The 25,810-nt window shown below is 44.9% G+C and overlaps 1 protein-coding gene across 1 annotated transcript in view; it reads left to right on the top strand.

Annotated features, from left to right (window-relative positions):
* STAB2 (stabilin 2) overlaps positions 1-25,810 on the top strand; it is a 155,785-nt gene that overhangs the window by 8,618 nt on the left and 121,357 nt on the right. The window contains exons 4-6 of the mRNA XM_060112405.1: positions 13,911-13,996; positions 14,848-14,917; positions 21,345-21,440. Coding sequence (XP_059968388.1) covers positions 13,911-13,996; positions 14,848-14,917; positions 21,345-21,440 — 252 coding nt within the window. The remainder of the gene's footprint in view (positions 1-13,910; positions 13,997-14,847; positions 14,918-21,344; positions 21,441-25,810) is intronic.

The raw sequence follows: 25,810 nt of genomic DNA, 5'->3' as shown, positions 1-25,810 counted from the left end.
ATATATATATATATATATATATATATATACACACACACCACATCTTCTTTATGCAGTCATCTGTTGATGGATACTTAGATTGCTTTCATATCTTGGTAATTGTAAATAATGCTGATATGAATATTGGGGTGCATGTCTTTTTCGAATTAGTGTTTTTGTTTTTCCCAGACATATGCCCAGGAGTGGAATTGCTGGATCATATGGTAGTTCTGTTTTTATTTTTTTTTTGAGGGACCTCCATACAGTTTTCCACAGTGGCTACACAAATTTACATTCCCACCAACAGTGTACGAAGGTTTCCTTTTCACCACATCCTTGCCAACATTTGTTATCTGTGTTTTTTTTGGTGATAGCCGTTCTGGCATGTGTGAGGTGACATCTCATTGTGGTTTTGATTTGCATTTCCCTGATGATTAGCGATGTTGAGCATTCCAATTTCTCTTTCGATTGGTAGGTCCCTTCAGCCTTCCCTGTCAATGTCTGGATTATGCTCCTTACCCTGGAAAGGTCAAGGTTTGGGGTTTAGGATACCCTGGCCCTTCTGTGTTAACCACTCTGCTCTGTTTCACCCCAGCACATTGGCACTTCATGTTTCAAAGCATTTGTCACATCAGAATCAAGCAATTAACCCAGAGTTCACGAAATTTTTTAGCATCAAATAGGGTCATGGTCACATCCAGTTCATATAGCCATCAGGATAAAATTGAATTTTTTATTTGCTTTTCTCTTTCTAAACCATGGAAACTAATGTGATCTTAAGTTAATTAGACACAGCGTAGACAAGAAAAGGCTTTGTCTAAGACGCAGTAATGAAAGTGAGCACATCCAGCGTAGCGAATGACAGAATGACTTGCTGCTTCTCCAAGTCTCCTTAGCTGTCAAATGCGGGTAAAAAGTCCTACTCTACAAAACTCTAGGAGGGAATTTTTTTTTTTTTTTTTTTGCGGTACACGGGCCTCTCACTGTTGTGGCCTCTCCCATTGTGGAGCACAGGCTCCAGACGCGCAGGGCCAGCGGCCATGGCTCACGGGCCCAGCCGCTCCGCGGCACGTGGGATCCTCCCGGACCAGGGCACGAACCTGTGTCCCCTGCATCGGCAGGTGGACTCTCAACCACTGCGCCACCAGGGAAGCCCTCTAGGAGGGATTTTAAAACCTCAATATAGAGGAAAGTACTTAGCAGAGTCTGTAACATAAAGAAGGCACTCTGTAGACATTTTATGAATAAATGAATGAGCGAATCACAATCAAAACAGACCTCTGATCATGAAAGGCGAATAAAGTGACTCCCTTTCCCTGAGCCCTTCTTAAACAGTGGATTACTCGAAAAAATAGGCGCAGCCAACGGGATTCAGGATCTTCAGTGGGTTTCATGCATCACACTGGGCTATGCAAAAACTGTGCACTACTCACCCCTACAGTCAAAGGAGTCTGCAGGATTCCTTGAATGTTCAGGCCTTTCCTTGTGAAAGGTCTCCAGGCCAGAGAAGCAAAACGTGAAAACCAAGGCTGTCCTCTCATTGGGGCAAAAGGGCACGTCCCTTTATCTTCATCTCCCAAACATACTAAATGTCTCAAAAGACTTCCTTCCTTTGGCTCAGGAAAGAGATAAATACTCTACTCTGCCATGTATTTCACTTCTCCCATTTTGTGGTGATGACAAGTGAGATCTTGGCTATCGCTTTACATTTCTGCAAGGATAAGCCCATTTTGGAGCTGCTGACGTATGTTCATCTTTCTTTTGGAGGAAGCACAAGCTCTGGAATAGCCTTCTTTCCAAGTCAAGGGCAGAATCCACTTCCTTTTTGATGCATTGACAAAGACATTCACACTTAACACCTCTGGGTTACTTTTTAAATTATTTTAACAGTACCTTATTCAAAACCAGAAAACTGGACGATCAATTCTGAAAACTTAGAAACCAAAGAAAAGCACAATGAAAAACATTACTTATCTTCTAAAATTAGGAATAAGGCATGGATTCTCACCTGAGGAAAAAAATATGTCATCCTGATGTAAGGAAGGTGTTTCTACTCAGGTTTAACTTGCTTTTCCCTCATTAAAACTTGTACAGCTTTGTCAGATCTGCATATGGGAGTCTCATATGTGGTTTATTAGCACAGAAACATATTTTTAACCTTGACACTTAAATCACATTTGAACAACCAATATTCTGTTTCAGAGGAAATACTTTTTTTTTTTTTTTTTCCGGTACGTGGGCCTCTCACTGCTGTGGCCTCTCCCGTTGTGGAGCACAGGCTCCGGACGCGCAGGCTCAGCAGCCATGGCTCACGGGCCCAGCCGCTCCGCGGCATGTGGGATCCTCCCGGACCAGGGCACGAACCCGTGTCCCCTGCATCGGCAGACGGACTCTCAACCACTGCACCACCAGGGAAGCCCAGAAATACTTTTTTAAAATTTGAACATCCCAGTTCTTTATTATCCCACGGTGAACAGTAACAGATCTGTGCAAAAACTCAGAGTAATGGAAAAAGAATGTGGGTGGAGGGTTACACAGAAACTTGACTGTGGCCAAAGCAATCTGATTGTTTCAGAGGGAAATGGTCTTGATGCTTTGTGAGGTCAGTGTCATCAAATTATGCACATATATTTTTTTGCATCATGTTATTTGCATTTTCAGACCTCTTTTTCTTTCCTCTTGTATGTTCTCTGCCGTTCATTGCCTGGGTTGCAAAAAATGGACCAAATGGATTTGAAACCACTCTGTGAGGCGTCTCTTTTTTGGCTCTGAGCGACAAATAGTGCTGAGTTCACGTGAGGAGCCTATTTTCACAACGGTTTCCCAGGCAGACAATTCCAACCAGAGCTATCAATGGAATATTTACCATTTTTAAAAACCAGGACATAGTCTCTGCCTGGCCCTGTGCACCAGGCTTTGAAACAAAGGTGGTGACACTAGTAGCCACTTCTGGAGTTCCTGGGAGATAAAGTTACAGGGAGGTCCCTGGCCTCTTCCTGGCCAGGAAGTTCATTATCTGCCTTTAAAGGAACAGAACAGCTGATGATTTGCTGACAGCTAGTCAGGGGTAAGCCTCCTGCGTGAGCAAAGTCACGATGCAAGAGACCCCCAGAGTAGCAGTGACCAAAGGGAAGTGTGATAATTATTGAAAACAGCCTTATCAGACGCTTGAGCCCTCCACCAGGCCTTAGAAACGTGCCCTTAGAACAAATTCTGGAAGAGCTCTTTCAAGTGTGGTTGCTGAGAATGTCAGTTGTTACCATCTTTTTTGCCTGATGGGGACCTGAGGTGATAGAAAATGATTTGAGAAGCAGGAAAGAAATGTACACTTTGACTTTAAAATTTTTACTTTAAAACTGAACAAGTGGTTTTCATAAATTGTTAAAGCATTCAATCTAGGACAACAAGTGAAGGACTCTCCATACTCTCACATTCCTGCTATCTTTTTTCTAAAGTTCCTTCCAGGCTTGGCCAACTCATAAAGATCGAGCATTTCTCGAGCCCCTACTGCTTGCTGCGCATAATCAGCTATATGACAAGCCCAGTCCGTAAACCCCAAGGAGCTCACACACTGATGAGGGAGAGGGACACAAAAGCAGATGAGGAGAAACAGTCACACCTGAGAGTCCAGGTGAGGACTCTGGGGCTTTGAGAGGTTTTGCAGCTCGCCAACGAGAGCCAGCTAATAAGTGCAGAGCAGAATAGGAAACAAGGACCATCTCACTGCAGAGCCCCAGCTCCAACCTGTCCCTGTCTCCTTACCCAGATACCTGGTTGTGTGGCCAAGTCAACTGCTGAGAAGGCAGCCTGCCCCGCCACGAGCCTGCTCCTGGCAAACTTGCTTCCATTAGCTGGGTGCCTGTCACTGTCTGGAGTTGATTCCGTGACACCTGAGTTCCCCCTAGCTCCAGTCTAGCCCTGAGGGGCAGTGTGGTTTTACAGTAAGATTGTAGACCCTGAAATTAGATTGCCTGGCTTCCATTCTCAGCTTTACCACATTCTCCTTCTGGGACCTTGCAAGTTACTTCCCCTCCCTGCCCAGTTGCCAGCTTTAGCAAATAACAATGAAGGATACCCAGTTAAATCAATTGCAGATAAGCAACAAATATGCTTACAGTCTTTGGGACATGCTTATTCTAAACATTTATTCATTGTTTATCTGCAGTTGAAATTTAACTGGCATCCTGTATTTTATCTGGTAAACCAATCTTTCAGTCTCCGTTTTCTCATGTGTAAAATGGAGATGGTGATGCTGATAGGACTACCTCCAAAGGCGGTGCTGAGGATTGAGTGAACTAGTACCTGTAAAGAACCTAGGATGCGCCTGGCAGATGGTAGGCATTCAGAATATGCTACTTACCATTTCTGTCTTTTGTGGTGCTCAGATCACTGGCTGGCCTCTTTACTTCAGGAGGTGTGTCTTGGATTGGTTTTATATTCTAAGGGACTGATCTTGTATAGCCTGGCTTAGTGTTAAGGACTCAAAATCTTGAGTCAGGCCTGATCACGATGGTAGTTGCAACGGTTACCAACCCTGTGACCTTGGGCAAGTTCCTCACCTCTCTGAGCCTCCGTTTTCTTATCTATAACCTAGGGAGGAGGACGAGAATGGTGGCTTTCCATACGGTTGTTGTCAGAATGAGACCATGCATGCAAACTGCTTAGAAATAGTAAATGCTCAACAAATCCTCTCCATCTATTATTGAGCTGATAACTCTCTCCCTACTCAGTTTGGTAAGGACATTTCTGTGCATCTCATTTTTTATGTAGCTTATGATCCCTTGGGTTTATTATTTTTCTTTGCACCACTGTCTGCCTTTCCGTGGACCCCATGGGTCACCCTGATGCCTCAGGTCAAAGCAAAGGCCTACCCCTCCAGGAACGTGGGGACAGTAGGGGCTTAGTCCACTAAAGCTGCTATAACAGAATATCGTAACAACAGACATGTATTTCTCATAGTTCTGAGGACTGGGAAGTCCAAGGTCAAGGTGCCAGCAGGTCCACTTCCTGTTGCGGGCCCTCTTCCTGGCTTGTGGACAGTTGCCTTCTCTCTATGTCCTCAAGTGTCAGAGAGAGAGCTCCGGTCCCTCTTTCTCTCATAAGAGCTCTAGTCCCATCACGGGGTCCCCACCCTCATGATCGCGTTTAAACTTAATGACGTCCCAAAGGCCTCACCTCCAAATGTCATCACACTGGACATCAGGGCATTAGCATACGGATTTGGGGGGCATAAGTATTCAGTCCATAACAGTAAGCATTCACTTTGCCCTTTAGCCTGCTGACTCACAAGCCACTGGTAGAGAGGCCTGGCCAGAAAGAGGAACACGCTGCAGAGAAAGCCTCACATCCCCTGCAGCGTATGTGATGTTAAGGCTGAGGAAAACCCCAGGAGACAGCAAATTCACAATGGGCAGACACCCGATGGGCCCTGAAGGGAGCAGGCTGCTCATTTCAGAGAAGGAGGCATTGGGGCACCTCTTGAGAAATAAGCCCGAAGCCCAGAGGCTGCCTCATCAGCCCCTGCCCGCCCACAGCGAGAGGCAGGCAAGCCCCTTTCGGTCCCATCTAAACCTTCACTTTCTTGTGAATAAACAGAGAAAACGTTGCCAGCTTTGAAGATGATTCTAGGCACTTAATGAATATTGAATTAATTAATTAAATGAATGGCTTATAAAACACTTGAGCCATTTTAAATAGTTATATATATAAATATATAATTTATATATAATTATATATATTTATAATTATATAAAATAATTATCCATACAGAGAAGCACAATTACAAGCCTTTAAAGTCAGACAGGGCTGAATGGGAATCGTCATCTCTGAGCCCAATGGCCCTGTGTGACCTATCTATGCCGCAGTGTCCTCATACATAAAATGGTGAAAATAACCACTTCACAGGGTGAAGGTTAATAGTTCACAGTTGTGGAGATTAAATATACTGAGATAATATGTGCAATGTTCTTGGCATTCCACCCAGGGTCTAGATTGCTAACAATAACAACAACAATAATAATAACAAACAAGGACAGCACAGAAAGGAAAAACAAGTCATACTGGTCTTTCTAAGACCAACATCTGGCCCAATGGTTTGCTAAATGGTTATTTGGACCTGAAGAAACACTTCTAGAACATTGATTTTCTTACAACTGTGCTAAAGTATTCAAATGAAAAGATTTAGAGATTGAAGGTAGGAATTTGTATACCTTACCACGTGTTTAAAAACACCCGTTTCTGATTCTAGTGTCCTAGTTTGTTTTCCTTTCCAGTGAGTATAAACTATGGAAATGGACACCCCTGAGGTCTACATAGAAGTAAGTTTAATTATTTATAGGGACATTGACCACCTTTTCCAAATCTATCATTGAAGCACATAATCTGCTAATGGATTTTTTTCATTTATTCTTAAGTCATAATTTACATACAGTAAAATTCACCCTTTTTGGTGGACAGTTATATGAGCTTTTTACAACCCTAAACAGTTGTGTAACAAGCACCACAATTAAGATAGAGAACAGTTAGGTCATCCCCCCAAATTCCCTTTGTGGTCAAGTCCTCCCCGAACTCCCAACCCCTGGCAAATACTGATCTGTTTTCTGTGCCTATCATTATGCCTTTGTGTCCTATAATCAGAATCCTACAGTATGGACCTTTGTGAATCTGGCTTCTCTCCCACGGCATAATGCATCTGAGATTCGTCCATGTTGTTACATGTATCAGCAGTTCATTCCTTTACAATGTTTTACAGTCCACCATTATGTGGTTCTACCCAGTTTATCTATTCACCAGCTGAAAGATATTTGGGTTTCCAATTTGGTGCAAGAATAAAGCTGCTATGGACATTCATGTACAGGTTTTAATGTGAACATAAGTTTTCATTTCACTTGAGTAAATACTTAGAAGTGGGAGTCTTGGATTGTATAGTGAATGTACTTTAACTTTATAAGAACTGCCAAGATGTTTTCCAAAGTGTGTGCATCATTTTTTCATTCCTACCAACAATGTATGAAAGTTCCAGTTGTTCAGTATCCTTGGTAGTACTTGGTATAATCAGATTTTTTTTTTAATTTCAGCCATTCTGATAGGTGTATAGTAGCATTTTATTGCAGCTCATTTTAACTTGCATGGTTCATGTGCTTATTTGCTATTCATACATCATTCAGATTGTTTTCTTACAACTGAGTTTTGAGAGTTCTTTAAGTATTTGAGATCCAAGTCCTTTATTTGATATGTGATTTGTAAATATTTTCTCAAAGTCTGTGGCTTGTCTTTTCACTCTCTAAAGAGTGCCTTTTGGGCCTCCCTGGTGGCACAGTGGTTAAGAGTCCGCCTGCCGATGCAGGGGATACGGGTTCGTGCCCCGGTCTGGGAGGATCCCATATGTCGCGGAGCGGCTGGGCCCGTGAGCCATGGCCGCTGGGCCTGCGCGTCCGGAGCCTGTGCTCCGCAACGGGAGAGGCCACAACAGTAAGAGGCCCGCATACCGCAAAAAGAAAAATAAAATAAAATAAAATAAAGAGTGCCTTTTGAAGAGCAAACATTCTTAATTTTAGTGAGGTCAAATATTTCAATGTTTCTTCTCTAGATGTTGCTTTTTGTATCACATCTAGAAATCTTTGCCTAATCTAATGTCACAAAGCCTTTCTTCTATATTTTCTTCTAGAAGCTTTACAGTTTTAGGCATTACGTGTAGGTCTACCATCCATTTTAAGTTAACTTTATATGCGACTCATGGTCTGAATCAAGGTTCATTTCTTTACATATAAGATATCCAGTAATTCCAGCATCATTTCTTGAAAAAGCTATGCTCTCTCAATTGAATTGCCTTTGGACCATTGTAGACAATCAATTGACCATCAATGAGTGGGTCTCTTTCTGGACTCTCTATTCTGTTCCATTGATCTATATGTCTGTCCCTTCACCTTACCACACTGTCTTGATTACTATAGCTTTACAGTTAGTCTTGAAATTAAGTAGTATAAGTCTTCCAACCTGGTCATTTTCAAAATTATCTTGGTTACTCTAGTTCTTTTACTTTTCCATATAAAGTTTAGCATCAGTTTATCAATTTCTACCCACAAAAGTCTGCTAGGATTTTAACTGGAATTACAGTGAATCTATAGACCAGTTTAGGGACAACATAAAATATTGACTCTTTTAATCTATAACCACAGTATATCCCCATTCACTTAGGACTTCTTTTATTTTTTGTCAGTGTTTGCTAGATTTCAGCTTACAGGTTTTGCACAATTGTTGTAATATTCCCACCTAAGCTCTTCATGGCTTTGGTATTACGTTTAATTATATATTTTTATTCCAGTCACCAGCTGTTCCCTGTTAGTTTATAGAAATGTAATTGATTTTTGTATGTTGACCTTGTATCCTGAGAACTTATAAATTCATGTATTAGTTCTAATGAATTTTGGGAGATTCTTTTGAATTTTCTGTGTCGAAAATCATGTTGTCTGAGAATCCACAGTTTTTATTTCTTCTTTCCAATCTGTATCCATTTTGAATCTTTTTCTTACCTTATTGCACTGACCATGATGTATTATCTGTTTTGTATATCGTTGGATTCAGTGGGCAAAATTTTGTTTAAGAATTTTTTGATTTTTAATTGTTGTTTTAGATTTTTAAAGAATTTTAAATCTATGCTCCTTAGGGATGTTGGTCTGTAGTTTTCTTTTCTTGTAATGTATTTGTCAGGTTTTAGAGTCAGAGTAAAAATGCTCTCCAGATAGAAGGAGCTGGGAAGTGTTCTCTCTTCTTCAGTTTCCTAGTTTTTATACAACTGATATAATTTCTTCCTTAAGTGTGAGGTAGTATTGACCAGTGAAGCCACTGGCATGAAGTTTTCTTTGTGGGGGGATTTTAACTTCAAATTCAACTTCTTAAATCAATATAAGGATATTCAGGTTATCAGTTTTCTCTTGAATGATCTTTGGTAGTTTGGAACAATAAATTTATTCTCTTGTAATACCTCAATAGTAAAACAAGTTTCTTGAAAAAATAAAAATAACAAGATGCCTCTAATAAATAAATAAATAAATAAATAAAAATAAATTTATTCACCTCATCTACTTCATCAAGTTTATTGGCATAAAGTTGTTCATAATATCCGCTTATTATCCTTTTAATGTCTCTAAGATTTGTAGTGATGTCCCCTCCCTCATTCCTGCTATTTCCTGATGAAAAATAATTTCTAAATGAAGGAGTTAGACTGTAAGCTTCCTGAAGTCACAGAGTCTATCTTTTTGATCTTGTGTCCCCAGTGTTCATTGAAATCTAGAATGTAAGCTCCATGAGGGCAGGACTCTGGCCTTCCACCAGCTGCCCAGTGCTGCACTTTCCTCTGAAGTAAGTCTTGGTCCACTTAAGTGTCCAGGCACTCCCTCCTCACTAAGCTCATTCATAGCAGGACCTTGCTGAAGCACCAAGGGCCCTGCCTAGTGCCCAGCCCAGGCACCACACAACCATCCCCATACAAAGGCCCATCAGCTTATCACCTCCCAGCAGCCTAAGAAGCACCTTCACAGCCTCCCTGTCGGGGACCATTCGCATTAATTCCTACAGCATACCCAGCAGTTCTCAAACAACACTGTGCAGTAGAATTACTGTCAAGCCTGTTAAAATGCATATTCCTGGGTCTTACACTCAGAGTTCCTCATTCAGTGGGTGTGAAGTGCCAGACTTTGCATAAAGTTGCAACAGGTTATTATTGGCCAACAGGGTGAGTCTGGACTGAAATCCAGCCCATGCTTGGTTCACCAAGCCATGCACTCTGGTGTGGGCCTGGTCCACCCTCAGGTAGGGCCACGTCTTGATTTTAGTTTCATCTGCTTGCCAAGTCTAGTGTCTATGGGGATATATCTACAAGGGCAGTTGGGGTAGGGAAGGCTTTTTCCAATTTGCACAAAGCCTCTCTATGCCCTGGTGTATTAGCCTACGTCCTCTAAAAGCACGTGCCAAGGTAGGGCTAGAGATGCGAGATTAATTAAAAGAAGTGCCTGCAAGGGAAAATGAGAAAGAAGCCAGGAGAAGTAGGGAGAGCCATCAGCCAAGGATGGAGCGCTAACCCTTGTGAGAGAGAGAACCAAGAAAGGTTGGATGGAAAAGTCTTAGACTACATGTAGTTCTAAGAAAATTTGGTAAAGCTGCAAGTCCTCCATCAGCCAAAGTCACTCAACAGAAGGGGTCCTCTGTCTTGTGAGAATGGGCCTGCCCTGGTATCCCTGCTGTGCTCAGCCACTGGCTGGAAGTGCAAAGTGTGGCTTCATGAAGAGGGTGGTGGATTTCAGGGAAATTATGCCCTGAGAGGTGCACTTTCACAGCTACTATTCCTGGGGAGAGGAGGGTCTTCGGAATCCGCCTTTGTAACCACTCCATCACAGTCACCCTTAGAGGAACACTTGCCTACATGTTTAAAAAGAAAGGATTGCTCACCATCCCCTAAGGAAAAAAGGAGGCCCAGACTTCCTGGATACAATGTCACACTCTTGGGGGCTGGGATGAGGGGAAACTCCCCAATTCCTCTGCAATCAGCCTGTAGCCTAGAATCTAGTTACATCCACAGTGGATGACTCTGCCCCCATTTTCTGCTCTATATGTCGTCACAAGGGATGAGCCAAGGAGAAGGGACACCCAGAGGATGGAAAAGTTGAATCTGCCTCAGAGACGGGGTCGGGGAGAACCACTTTGAGGGCGGACAGGCACAGGCAGAGTGTGGAGGGGAGGGCACTGGGGGGCAGCACATGGCGTTCAGCTTGGGCTGGACAGAAGGGAAGGGAGGGGTGTTGGCTCCAGGCCTGGAGGAGACTGTTGGATGGAATGTGTTGGGAGGAGCCTGGGGTTCAGGCGTCATTGCCTACAAAAGTGAAAAGGCCTGGGAGAGCATGTCTGCAAGGTGGCACTGGTGACTGTGTCGTGGGGTGGAGGAGGCCCTGTGCTCTCTTCTGAGCCAGCCCTGAAGGCAAGCTGGGGGTCATCCAGAGGCACCTTGAACACCTGCCCTAGGGAGAGGCACGGGGGTCAAGAGAGAGCAACAGTGGCAGAGCTATCACCTCTATCCTGGCTCTGCCCAGAGCTGGGCCTGGTTCCCAAAATACCATCTTATCCCAAGAAGGGCCCCATAGCAACAGGCAATGGGAGAAGAACTGTTTGACAGCCCATTGCTTAGTATCCCCTTAGCACCCCTTGCTTAGTATCATGAATTCAAGTGGGTCAGCTGGTTTTCAGATGAGCTTCAAAGGTGTACCTGGCACCTGCTTGATTAGGCCCTCTTCATCCTTGCCTCCTGATGCCTTTTTTTTAAACATCTTTATTGAAGTATAATTGCTTTACAATAGTGTGTTAGTTTCTGCTTTATAACAAAGTGAATCCGTTATACACATACATGTATCCCCATATCTCCTCCCTCTTGCGTCTCCCTCCCTCCCACCCTCCCTACTGATGCCTTTTTAAAGCTAAAGACCACACTCTTTAACCAGCCCCTTCCTTAGTGATCCAGCTGTTGCCTTCTGTTGAGCCCAGATCTCAGGGACCCGGGCCATGCAGGATTAGTGGTTTGCGGTCAGTGTTGGTGCCCTCCAGTAGAGTGATCAGAGCTCTAGGTCTCTTCCCTGGACAACCTCTCTCCTGGTGTGTAAGCCAGTATTTATCTGATGCTCTGTTAATCCATGACTCTTTCCACACTGGGCTGGCAGGACCGTGGAAACAGGGACCAGGTCTGTGTGCTCACCCTGTACACCCAGGACCTTCCATGGTCCTGATTCAAACAGGTGCCCGATCATTTCTTTCCTGAGTGTTGTTATCTGTTACTAGGCCAGCCTGAAAGAACAGAAACTGGAGAGGAAGGAGAGTATCCACTCTAAGTACTCACTACCACCATTTCTTGGGCACCTAATATTTCCAGTCCCTACCACAACCTGCCAGGAAGATGCTTGAACCAAATCTCAGAGCCAGGCATCGACTTTCCCAAAGAGATACAGCTAGCAAAGAGTTGTGCTGGGATTCAAACCCAGAGCACTCTGATTGAAAAATCTGGGTTTTTTTCCTGACAGCATTTCATCTTGTGTAGCCACTACCCTATCGCTGGTGAGAACAGCCCAAACCAACGTACTGGTTTTCTAAGTGATTTATGAACAGTAGCTACACGTCAGCATGTCTTCTCCTTTACTCACTTCATAACCGTGTCTGCATCTGTGCTGGGATTCTGGTCTGGAGTGGTGCTGGGTGTGGATAAAGCACAACGATGACCAATGTAGTTGACTCTGGAGCACCTACCAGGGTTGGAAGCCCGGCTCTGCCACCGCTGTGGAAAGGCTCAAACTGTGTGATCTAGCCCTGTGGTTGACTCAGATTCTGCATTTCTCAGGAGATATATGACACTAAGTTCATGGCACAGGGGCACTTTGGACAAAGGTCTTTGTCCAAGGTGGTAGGAGGGGAGGGAGGGTGGGAAGGTTGGATGCTTCTGGTAGAGGAGGGGTAAGTGAGTCTCTCATTATCCTCACCAGCTGGCTGACTTTGGCCGGGTCACTCTACTCTGTGCCTTAGTTGCCTCATCTAGAAAATGGGGCTAAAACTGGGACTTAACTTCAGGGTATTGCTTTGAATCCTTTATTATTATCTAGAACTCCATATCATTAGCTACTTTTTGGAAAGCATTTGCCTTGCTAACTTTAATTTGGGATAACATTTGATCCTGCCTCATTCACACAAACACAATTCATGACCATTGCATGATTTCTGCTTGGTGTTTGCTAGTCCAGATCCCTCATTTTAACAATCAGAACTCAACCAAACCAGCATTAAATCCATGTCAACTCAGCACTCAAAGTGTAGAACAACAGCAAATATAGAAAGAAAAAAAAAAACCAACATTTTTTTCATCCTCATCACAGCAGTACCTTAAACCCTTTTCCTTTACTTTAAATCTTGTATTTAATTTTGGACATTTAATATCTGACTTTCTAGCTAAATGTCCCTTCACCCCAATGTGTAATATAAAGCTTGGCACATGGTAGGTATTCCCTGAATGTTTAGTGAATGACTGTGAAATCCTCTAATAAATGTCTATAAACATTCTGATTCAGGTCTAGCACAACCCAAACGTGCAAACTGATGCTTGTTTGGAATTAGCTTCTGAGTGAAAACTAAATTCCTTTGCTTGCCACACAAAGTACTTCATTAATTGGCCCCAGCCAATCTATTATTCCTCATCAACTACCATTTCCCCATACCCTCCCCCCAACTCCCAAGTTCCAACCCTGCCAAACTTTCTATCATTCCCAGAACAGGTCCTGCCCTCTTACAACTCTAAGACTTTGTACTTGCTGTTCCCTCTTCCTGAAATGCTCTTCCCTTTTAAGTATGGCCAACTCCTATTGAGCCTTCAAAACCCCAGCTTAAATGACTCCTCCTCAGGGATGTCTCCTTGACTCCCCAAGGCAGTATCAGTAGCTCCCTTCCCTGGGCTCCCTCAATACCCTGCCTAGCACACTGATTAATTGGCCTGGCTTTAGAGTCATGCTAAGGGCGGAGCTAAATCCCCGGCTTTGCGACTTATGAAGTGTGAGACTTTGGGCGAGTTATGTGACCTCTCTGAACTTCAGTCTCCTCGTCTGCTAACTAGCACCAGTAGGAACCCCTGAGGGTTGTAATGGAGATGATTTAATTAGATGATTGTAAAGTGTACAGCAAATGCTCAAGAAATGGTAGCCAGTCTGATGCGTCCTAGTACAGCACCTGACTACTCTGTGATTCACTTGCCTCCCCTATGTAACCCTAGATAAAGCAGGCAAGGTCTTCAGTTATTTCTTAGCCCTGGCAACTAGCACACTACCCGGCATGTAGTAGATGCTTGATGCATCCTTGCAGCATGCTTCTGTGCAGTCACAAACAAATGAATCTGCCCTTTGATTCCCCAGAGTGCCCGGGAGGAGCAAGGGCGCCCTGCAGTGGCCGGGGCAGTTGTGCCGATGGCATGGAAGGAAATGGAAGCTGCTCCTGCCAAGTGAGTTCAAAACCTCGTTCTCCTCCTCCCTGACTCTACTTTCTCCTTACCTGTGGGGTCCCTCTTTAAACACACACTGGGTGGAGACTCTAAGAAGTAGAGATATTAGTAAAAAAAAAAAAAAAGATGCAGTGTGCAACAAAATGACATGTTAGAGGCTGGGGGACCTTTGAGTGTATCCATCTGTAAAATGAGTTTAAGCCTTAGGTGTATTCATCTGTAAAATGAGTCTAATAATACCTATGCGATTATACTTGTTGAAAAAGTGAGATGAGATCATGTATATGAAGATACTTTGTGAAACCATACAGGGCTACAGAAATTTGTCATTGTTACTGTTAAAAATCACCGTTATTAACAGACTAGTCTTCGGAGCTGTCCTCAGCATCCACACTTGAGCACTGGGTCTGCCAATTGAGGCATTTCTTTGCTGTCCCATGAAAGGGACTTTTGCAAGCTTCAAGCCTTAGACATACAAAGAAATCCTTCTGAAAAGGACTGAGCTCAATTGTCTTCAGAAATGCAAAACTGAAAGCGTTTTCATTTCACCCTTGGGTGGAATTATGATTTAGCCATCAGTACTTGCTCTCTGTATCTTTGGACTAACGAAGCAGCTTTTCTGAAGAGCTCCAGACCCTTAGTAATCACTGATGCAGGGATGAATGTACAAATTATAACACAAAAAGAGAAACGAAGAAAGACAGAGAAAGAAGGAGTTTCAGGACAGGCACAGAGGGAAGATAACACTTGAGAAACAAACGCTGACCAGACAAGTCAGTTAGAAATCCAAGGGCTTTGTGGGCAGCGCAGATCGCTTGGGTCTAACGTCCTCTCCCTGGGGTGTCCTGCAGGAAGGATTTGGCGGAACAGCCTGTGAAACCTGCACTGATGACAACGTATTTGGACCCAGCTGTTCGGCAAGTATGTCTCACTTTTGTGTCATCGAATGCAGTTGTGAAGGTTGAAAGTCAGACATGGCTTATACAGCTCAAGACCCCAGACATAAAGTTCCCTGGGGGAAAAACACAGAACAGTTCTCTATAACCAAGTCTACACAGGCAAAACAGAGAGTTGACAACAAATCTGATAAGGAGAGACAGTGTGTCTGTGGTTTTCAATGCTTGCAGGCAGCTACTCACCAGGAATGCTTCCTGGCAAACTCTGGGGCATAGGTTCCCTCTCTCCAGGCTCCAGGATCCAACATCCACCAGTTCCTTGCCTGCCCAGCTTCTCCATGAGGTCTTTCCAGACCATGGTCTCAGCACTGACCTTCTCATCAGGGGCCTCTATGTCCACCACAGGTCCCAACACATCTAATCTGTCCTTCTTTGGGGAGTTCACAGATAAATACCTGAGGCGACCAGAGGCTGTTTGTCCCAATTTGCAGATTATGGCTTTGTCCCTGACATGGGTTTGTTCACTCTCTTATTTCTGGTTCTCCCCAGAAGCTGACCCAGAAGCATTCTGCAAGCATTCTAGTACAAGTAGCATATTTGAGAGGTGACCCAGGGAAACACTAAGAAAGTGACACAGAGGAAGTAAAGGGTGTGTTGTCAAGACAGAGACCAGTGTGGATGACCAGAGCTTAATCCCCTGGGGAACTCTGTAGTCCGTGTAGAACACTCACCTTGGAGTTACTTTACCTGAGGGGAGAGGGAGCCATGGTGTAGTAGGCAGACTAATGACCACTCCCCAAAATGTCCACATTCTAATCCCATGGACCTGGGAATATGTTGCCTTCTGTGGCAAGGGAGAATTAAGGTAGCAGATGGAATTATGGTTGCTAATCATCTGACCTTACCATAAAGAGACTATCCTGGATAATCTGAGTGGACCCAGTGTAATCACAAAGGTCCTTAAATGTGGAGGAGGAAGGCAGGGGCAGAAGATGCGGTGTCCGAGTGACGAGACATGAGAAGGACTCCACCAGCCCTTTCTGGCTTTGTAGGTGGAAGCGGCCCACGAGCCAGCCAATGTGGGCAGCCTCTAGAAGCTGGGAAAGGCAGGGAAAGGGATGCTCCTCTCCAGAAAGGAGCACAACCACCAACACCTTGATTTTAGAGCAATTACTTTGGATTTCTGACCTCCCAAAATGTAAGACAATATATGTGTGTTATTTTAAGATGCTAGGTTTGTGGCAATTTGTTACAGCAGCAATAGGAAACTAATACATGCGGTCGTTAGAGGGGAGTTGTTCATTCCCTGGCACTTCCAACCCCCAGTGAGCACCCAGGCAGAGCAGGCTTCCTAGGAAGTGTTCACAGGCTACTGGAAGGCAGCTGAATGCATGGACTTGGTAAGGAAGTCCTAGAGAACATGGGCGTAGTAGGGACAGTGTCTGCCAGATTCATAGTCTCCCAAAAAGGATAAGTCAAGTGGCCTTTGTCCAACACCACCTCAGTTTGGCTTTTATAGAAAAATCATATTTGGTAGATGCTGCATTGATTCAAATATTTTGGGCAAGAAAAATACACAGACATCCCAGCCCCCCTAAGTTTGCTCACTCTGTAATAAGTTTCATCTGCAATAGCAAAGACATGGTCTCATTCTAATCCATGGGATCCTTGAAAGCAGGTGCTGTTATACCTCTTTATCTCCAGTACCTTCCACGGTGCTGCCTGCGTGGTAGACACACACTACACTCTTGGCTGGATGAATAAACAGATGAGTGAGTGAATGAATGATATAACTTGCTCCAGCCCTCTTGTCCTGACCGAGAAACATGTTATTGGGAGGCGTCATGTAGAGGTGATTAGAGCTCCAGCTTTAGACTCAGACTGGGTTTCAGCCCCAGGGCTGCTGCAAATTGTGGGAACCTTAAGTTTACTAAGCATACTCTGTGCATCTTCATCTGTAAAAATAGAAATAATATTGCCTCCTTTAGAATTATTATGAGGAACTAATGAGATAATCACTGCACAACAAATGATAGCAATTATTATGATTAATACCTACTATTCCCTGGTGTCCCCCAATCTTAGGTTTTTCTTCATCCACCACTTTATAAAAGATTATTTCATAAGAGTGTTAGCAAAAGCAAATTTAAAACAGATGTTAGCATTCTGAGTGTTTTTTTAACATTACATTATATTAAAGGACAGTAAACTATTAAGTATAACCAATCATTTATAAAGAACATGTCTTTCAAATTGGCCCTTCCCTACCATAATAGAATTTAAATCACATATTTTGAATAAATATTGAAATAGGAAGAAAGACAGCAACCAACACTGCTTACTCACCAAGAAAGCCAAGTAATTGTTTGTGGATGAAAATTTAGAAAGAAGATGAGCTCATGTTGCCTCCAAGAAACTGGTGTTGGTTGCCAGTGAGCACAGATGTACATGGAGATTCCAAACATTTCTAAATTTAGAAAGTGGCTTCCCTTTACACTTGTTTGTGCCATGGAGAAAGGGCAAGCAAAAGGGTTTGGAAACCCAAGTTTTTAAGTAAGAAAATTGGAAACCTAAACTGAGACTCAGGGAGCTAAGACTTCGTTCTGGGTTCCAACAGAACTTTGGGAGATGATAAAATGTCCTGACCTGCACTATCCAACATGGTAGCCGCAAGGCACGTGTGGCCATTGAGTACCTGAAATGTGGCTAGTGCAACTGAGGAACTGAAGGTTACATTTTAGCCCGTGTTACTCAGTTTAAATTTAAATAGCCTCACGTGGCTAGTGGCTACCATATTGGATAGCACAGCTCTAGGACATAATGTCTAAGAGAGCAGGCTTCAAGTCAGCTGGCCTGAGTTTGAAACCAAGCCCAGTTGCTGTGGGACCTGGGGCAAGCTATGTAACCTCTCTAAGCCCTCCTCATCTACAAAACAGGAATAATAATACGTGCCTCGTGGGATTGACTCGTAGAAAACCTGCTAGCGGCAAGTCATAAGCACTCAATAGAAGCAAGTATTAAGCTAGGACAAGAGCAACCCCACAGTAAGCTGAACATTCATTCACCTATGAACGAATGAATGATGGCTCAGGGATGGCTGGTCATTTCCCATTGGCAGGTTCCCGTAGGGGAACCTGGAAACCTTTTCAGCCAGGCATCCACTGGGTGCCAGTGTTGTTTCACCCATGAGGCAGTGGTCGTTGGCGGTGGCAATTCTGCCTGTAAGTAGGACAGCGCTGAGTTGCAGTTTATTTTTAACGCTGACTTTACCCTGCTGCCGGAGCACTCTCCTGCCTGACTCTCGATTTGCTTAGAGATGATTTCAAGCTGCATCCGCCAAGGGTGTTCATCTTAGCTGCCAAGGCCCTCGCCAGCTCAGTGCCTCACTCCAGGTGAGGGCAAAAGGCAAAGCCCACTTTCTCTAACATGACCCCAATCGATCCCACAATCATGTCTTGCTAATCGCAGTAGCTAGCATTTGCTGAGTGTCTGCCGGGCACCAGGCAGTGCACAAGGTTTGGCATGCAGAATGTCTTTGGAAAACCTCTGCAAGCTGGGTTCCTCATTTTATGGATGAAGAAGCAGAGAGGTTGCTCAAGGTCACACAGCTATTACAGGGACAGAGGCAGGGTTTGACCCCAAGTGTCTGACTCCAGAACCTGGGCACAAAACCACTGCACCATTCGGCCCCGGCAGGCACCCACCATGCATTAGACCCGTGACAGGTGATGGGCCTCCAAAGAGGGGAGAGATTAGGTCCCCACTCCCAAGGAGCTGGAAATGTGGGAGACGTTTATGAGCCTATGTGCACGGTACACGTGGGATGCTACGGGAACATGAGAGAGGGCAGCTCACTCTGCCAGGGGCACGGCACAGGGGCTCTGTGCTCTGTCGCTCTGACCCCAACGGCCGTGGCTTTGGCTACTTTAAAGTCATACACCCCAAGTGTCACATGTCTCTAGAGATTTGCTGAAGCTGGTTTAACGAATACCCAGGGCTCTTTAAATGACCTTTGGGAATCCCTCTGCCTCTCAAGGGCACTTTCTTGGCAGTGGCTGGCGGCCCTGCAGTGCGTGTGAGAGGCTCCCGAAAGCTACCCGTGCCAGATCAGTTAATCCAGTACATGGGCTGTGCTGAAAGACAGGACTTGGGGAGAGGCTCGTGCCTGGAAGGGAGGCTCAGTGACAAGGACAACCCTTGTAGTCAGCATCCAAGTTGGGAGCAGGGGCTGAGTCACATTTGACTCCCCCTTCCGCCTCCACACCCTCTCCATGGGCTGCATGACGGCACTTAGGACGTGCAGAAGCAGTGTATCTCTTAGAGTTCAGCTGCCCCACCATACTGTGAGCCGCTTGAATTTAGATATTGTAAGTTACTCTTATTTGTACACCCAGTGCCTAATCCAGTGCCCGCCCCTAGGTAGGAGCTGGGTAGATATTTTTTAACTGAGTTAATTTGCGTCTTCTCTGCTGAGCCCGTCGTACACCCCCTCCTCACCCCTGTTATCTCCACGATGAATGTGACTTCCTTCTGGAACTCATCTATTCCAAAAGCTACAGCCATGGGTGGACATCAAAGTGCTTTGCTAACAGAAACAACAGCAAATCAGTTTTTAAAGGGAGGATGACAATTGCAAATCCAATTTAATTCTTCAGTAATTTGAATGAGCGCTGGAGCTTGTTGTCTCCCATTTTCCATATGTAATACCTCACCAGACTGAGAGAGAAAAACGCAGCCCTGACAGCTGTCGGCTGGTCGCTGGCCTGCAATTTCATAGAACGTCACCATCAATGGCTCGCTCTATCTGCACTGGAACAAGACGAAAACTAGGCCACTGCCTTATCCTGTCTGAATAGAGAAATAAACAGTGACAGTGGGCAACCCAACGGCCATCTCTCCCGGTTAACACGAGTGGCTACTGCGGCTTCTTCATGACCCCTCGCCCCTGCTGCCGACTTTGACCACTGTTGTGTTCCTCGTGGTACTTGGCTGGCTGGCATGGCAAAAGTAGTCGTTGCAGCAGGAGGTGATAGTGAATGAGGTACAAAGAAAGTGCTGCCCAGAGGAGCACACATTCTGTTTTGGCACCTCTGAGACGGCACCAACGAGGAGAGGGGCTTTAGCTGGCCTCGAAGGATGAGGAGGATTTCAGCTGGATTTCAGCTGCATGCAGAAGGGAGCAGAGTGGGGGCAAGAGCGTGGAGGAGTGAAAGTACAGGACGCGTGTCCTGCTGCTTCCACAGGGCGTGGTCCTTCCCAGACCAGCTCCCCCCATCTCTTCCTGGCCAGCCCCCGTTGCTATTGACCCGTCACATCTTAGCATCTATCACACCTCATTATGATGGGCTGCTTTCTTCTGCCTTCGGACTGTGAGCGCTTTGGGGGCAGGGACTTTGGGTCATGAATCCCAAGCACAGTGCCCTGTAGGTAGTAGATGTTCAACATGTGTTTTGAAGGAAGATGAACTCTAGTGAGTCATCCCATGCACTTAGATCCTAAGACATATAAAATGAAGTGGCAAAAGATGAAAATGAACATTTTTAAAGGTTGGAGTCAGCGTGGAGAGGCCCTTGTTTGCCAGAGGAATTTAGATTTCATTTGGTTAGCAATTGGGAGTCACTGAGATATTTGGAGGAAGATCACCTTGATACCATTACTGATCAAATGAAATGGATAAAATGGAGAGGTGAGAAATCGAACAACGAGTCCAGGTGAAGTGCTACTGCAATAGTCCAGGCAAAACAAGATGAGTTCCTGTGGAGATGAAGGACAGGGGATTGAGGTGGGACATGTAACAACTTTAGAGTTCGAACCTTCAAGCTGCAAACTTTCAAAGATGTGAACATGCATCTGGTGCCAGCAAGGAACCAGAAGCTGTGCCATCAACGTCAGGCGTGAGTGAAATTGCAGCTTGCCCTCCATCTCCTGTTGCTGACGATCCTTCAGCTCTACCATCTCCCACCTCCTCTCCCTCCTCCAGTCAGTCACTCTTCTCACCTGTTCACTCGATGCCAGCCCCTGTATGCCAGCTGTTGTACTGTACTACTGTACTTTTCAAGGGACTGTACTATAAGATTAAAAACATTTTCTTTATTTTTTGTGTTTGTTTTTATGTATTATTTGTGTGAAAATTATTATAACCTATTACAGTCCAGTACTATATAGCCAATTGTGTTAGTTATGTACCTAGGCTAACTTTGGTGGACTTATGAACAAATTGGTCTTACAAACCCACTCTCGGAATGGAACTTGTTCGTATGTGTGGACTTACTGTAAACTAACTAATAAAAAGAAGCCAAGGTTCAAACTAGGGTCTCTAGGGCTTCAAACCCATGGTTTTCCCCACTTCATCAAGCAGAATCTCAATAAACACTATCTGAAACAGTATCCTTCCAGAATCTTTGGAGGAAGTCTACATCAGGTAACGAAAAATTCCCATTTTCTGTCTGCAGTGTGCAGCTGTGTGCATGGAGTATGCAACAGTGGAATACATGGCGATGGCACCTGTGAGTGCTACTCTGGGTACACCGGCCCCAACTGTGACAAGCGTAAGTACCGCTAGTTCCCTTAATACCACACCAGATCAGACGGGCACAGACATATGCATTTCAGTTTTGCGTGCGTGTACTGGGGCTCTACATGTGTGACGTGCCATCAAATGTTTTGCTGGAAGATAGGCAAAAATTTAAAAAGAAAGGGGACAAAAAGAGAGGAAGGGAGAGAAGGGGAGGGGAGGGGAAGGGAGGAGAGGGGAGGGGAAGGGAGGAGAGGGAAGAGATCGTGTAGAATATTGGAAGTCACGGAAGACTTGGGAACAATGCAGTGACATGGCTGTAGCTATGTTTTAGGAAAGCCAAGCTTGTGGCAGTGGGAAGATAGACTGGAGAGGAAGATATTGGGGCCATTGCAACGAGTTAGGTACCTGAAAAGGGAGATAAGGCATGTTCTCCATTATAGGTCTCAAAGACAGAGCACATCAACAGGAAATGGAGGCTCACCAAGGCTAAATTATTCACCAGAGTTCACAAAATAGTAAATAAGTGAGCTGGGACTCAAGTCATTGAAATTCTCTAAACAATCGATCCCACTGGTTTTAATCAAAAGATAGAGACCACAGGGTGATTGCAGCAAGGGAAGTTTAATATAAAGAATTAGTAAGCTATGATAGGAGAGTGGCTCTAAAAATGCAAAATGAACTGTAGGGCTGATGGGGCATAATAAAGAAGGGCAAACTTGGAAGGGGACAGCCATCCCCAAGGCTTGGCTCAAATCTTGCTGGAGAAGGGGTGGTGGCAGCCCACTTAGTAGGGGAGAAGTTTGCTGGTTTGCCCACGCCAGCCTGGGAATACAGTCACCCAGCAGGCAGGCAACAACCCTTCAGGGCACTGATGAGCCGAGGCTGGGGGGCAAGTGGACAGAGGGAGTTGGGGCACCATGGGTGCTAAACCTGGAACCTTCAATGTCTGTGCGTGGGGAGGGCTGTGGGAAGGTGGCCACTGGGTCCAGGCCAGGGATGCAAGGTCACCGATGCACTGTGCACTCTGAGTGCACAGTTGGGACAGGGCATCACTGGATGTCCTCACACACCCACACCACAGGCAGGCTGTGCAACAGCAGCAAACACAGCAGAAGCACAGCACTGCACAACAGAACCGGCAAGCGGAGCCCCTCCCTCCTGTGGTGGCCCTCCAGCGCCCTCTACTGGCCATGATTAACATATCCTTGCAAAGGAGAAATGTTCAGAGTCCAGCCCGTTATCACAGAGCAGGTGATGAAGGGTGAATTTGGAGCTTAGCCATTAGGAAATTGGACATGCTACCTGTGACAATAGCTTCACCTAAGTTATCCTCTGGATTTTATTCTCCTGGTCTATAAAATAAAGGGATTAGACAAGAATCAAATTCAGCAAATTCAAACTCGCTTTATTGAAAGTCGTTGAGAAGATAAGAGCAGTGGTAGAAAGGCAGATGAATAAAAGACAGCCTCTGCCTTCTTCCTGTGGAAGAGACAGGCATGCAAACAACCAATATGAATCAACGGCAGAATGAAACTCAGGTGGTTGGGGTGGACCCCTTCCATAGCCCTCAGTCAGCCTCCTTCCCCAGCTACTCCTGTACTGCCCAGTGGACTCACGAGCAAAACACACAAACAGAAACAAACAAAAAACCCTTTTTAATAAGACCTGAGATCCACCTCAGAAGCCAGCCTAATAGACAGCATGAAAAGATTTGCTTCCAAATGACAAAATAATTCTATTGAGTCAGAAGATAAATAGACTGGGACAAAAATATTTGCAATCTGCATGGCAGAAACGTTTTTATAATAGAAAGTCCATGAGCCCACCTTTAAAATCGGTCAAGGAGCAGCTAATTCTCAGGAAGAAATGAAAACTGGCCAACAAGCATAGAAGAGGTGCATAACCCCACTAGGAGTCACAGAAATGCAAATTAAAACCATAATGAAGTAGTACTTTGGAGTTTGGGAGGTTTTGTTTTGGTTTGGTTCTGTTTTTTTGCCCACTGTGTTACACAGGTTGAAAAGCTAGGTAATATCTATCTGTGCGTGTGAGAAAAATTACGGTACTGTCAGTGGGGATGTGAATTGCTACAATCTATGAGGGAAATATATCAATTAAATTTTAAATGATGCTTACAGTTTGAGGCTACAGCCCCAATTCTAGGAATTTACCTGGAGGACTGGAGGGGTGGGTAGGTGAGAATACATGTACAGAGAAACTCCTGATAGTATTGTTTTTAAGAAAAAAGCAAGCTGGAAACAACTTGAATGTCCATGAGTAGGAAGTGATTGAGTGAAGTGTGGTACATCCTATTCTAGTTAGAAGAATGCTAGCTGCTGAAAGAAATCAACACAAAAATCCAGTGGCTTAACACTACAGTTCCAAAACTGCACCAAAGCATCCCAAAGTACCCCCATCAAATTCACAGGGCTGCTATGGGATATTTTTAATTTCTGAGGGAAATGGTGGTACATCTGTAGAATATCGTATGAAATGTTAGCCTGAGTTAGTGCACAATTTCAACATTAGGTAGCACTACATTTTGTCCAATGGTATGATTTCTTTACAAAGCTGCATTTCCAGTGGTCACTGTGGTAAAAAGTACGTACCATGCAAAAATCATTTTAACTGGAAGGAGGGTGGTAGTTTCCAATCTGATTCCAAGGCTGAAGAAGTTGTGCCATCTCCAACAAGCTCACATGTCCTGTTAGTAAGTAAATGTGGTTGTTTAAGAACGAAATAAAATATTTAATCTTCCTACTAACCATATTACTTTTTCAGATGGCTACTACGTTATCATGACATAAATAGTTACTGAATTCTTTGGTTCTAACAACTTAGTAAATGAACCGGTAGATATTTCTTTTGTATTGGGGTCCCGTGAAAAAAATACTGAAACACTAAGGGCACCGTGACCTGGGAATTTGGGTGACCTCTGGCTTAACACAACAGAGGTATATTTCTTACTAATGTAACAGTCCAATGTGGGTGTTCCTGGCTCCCCACCACGTGGTGTTTAGGGATCCAGAGCCTTCCATTGCCTGCATCTGCCATTCTGTAGCACCTCCAAGTGCTCTGCTTTGAGCCATGGGAGGAGGGAGAGAGTGTAGAGAAGCATCTGCTTGTAAAGTCCAGAATAATACAGAGAACTTCCAGTATTCCATCTACGTAGACTAGTCATATAACCCCACCTGGATGCAAAGAGGGGTGGAACACGTGATCCTGAAAGGGCAGCCCCTTCTCAGCAACAGTTCTACTTTATGGAAGAGGTGAGGGGATATTCTCTATGAATTTTTTGTTCCACTAGCCACTGTTGGGAGACAAACGCATACATCACATTTGTGCACATCTTGAGAGCAGCAAACTGACCTTTGTTCCAACATCTTTACAAGGATGTTTGTAGAGCGAACAGCCTTGGAAGATATAGGACCTCCCTCAGGAACAAGTGCGGGCACACTTTCTGCCTGTGCCAGTTATCAGTGGATTGCCTCTCAGCTCCAAATTCACCCTTTTTGCCTGCTCTGTGAATATGGAGGTGGGCTTTGGAATAGTTCTCATTTGTCAGCCAGTAAGATGTGAAGCCTTACCAATAGAGGGTGCTAAAGGGACACTGAAGAAGCAAGGGTTTTCTCTTCTCGTTTCTGGGTTAGCTCACTCACCAGGCGCCTGAAGAACACGGCTTTGCTCCATTGCTCAGCCCTGCACAGTTTCTCCAGCACTAGGTTCTGGCAAGGCTTAGCATCCTCCAGTATTTGACCACTGCATACCTTGTCTAGTGCTTGACTCAGGCGGCAGAGCATAGCCAGGAGCCCTAGACAGTGCAGGCTGGTGGCCCAGTTCAGGAGCTGTTCTGCACACCCTCCCCTCAGCCCCATGCACAGCAAGGGCCCCTCAGGACCAGCCATCCAGAGAGCTGACCACCCACCTCCATGCCACACAGCTGGCCCCTGAGACCACCCCTGCCCCAGTCGCGCACAGGAGTACACCGCGCTTCTGAGAAGGTGGGCTTCTCAGCTCCTGCTTCCAGTAGCATCCAGAGGCAAGCCGCTTTCCCAGGCTTGGCAGCTTCCTGTGGATGACCTTCCCTGGGGCCCCAGAGGGATGGCCTCCAGCAGGTGTCACCAGCGGACACCTCAGCAACCTCTCTGCTGTAGAGTGACCAAGGCCATGTCCTTGCCAGTGACATCCGGGTCTCAGCTCTGGAAGGGGAGGACTTACTCTTATCTTAACCCGAGCAGAGTGGTTGCTCTTTATTTTTCTTCCATTCCTTTATTCTTTTGAGCTCTTTGTAGCTGTCAGGAGCCAATTCCCTGTTATTTCACTCTGTTCATGAATCTTTACACTAAAATTTTCACTGTTCAAATAGTTGCATGGTTTCTCTCTCTTGCCTGGGCCCTAAGT

The sequence above is a fragment of the Mesoplodon densirostris genome, chromosome 11, assembly GCF_025265405.1.
Source record: "Mesoplodon densirostris isolate mMesDen1 chromosome 11, mMesDen1 primary haplotype, whole genome shotgun sequence".
Taxonomy (NCBI): Eukaryota; Metazoa; Chordata; class Mammalia; order Artiodactyla; family Ziphiidae; genus Mesoplodon; species Mesoplodon densirostris.
This window is presented reverse-complemented; position numbering and strand designations above follow the sequence as displayed.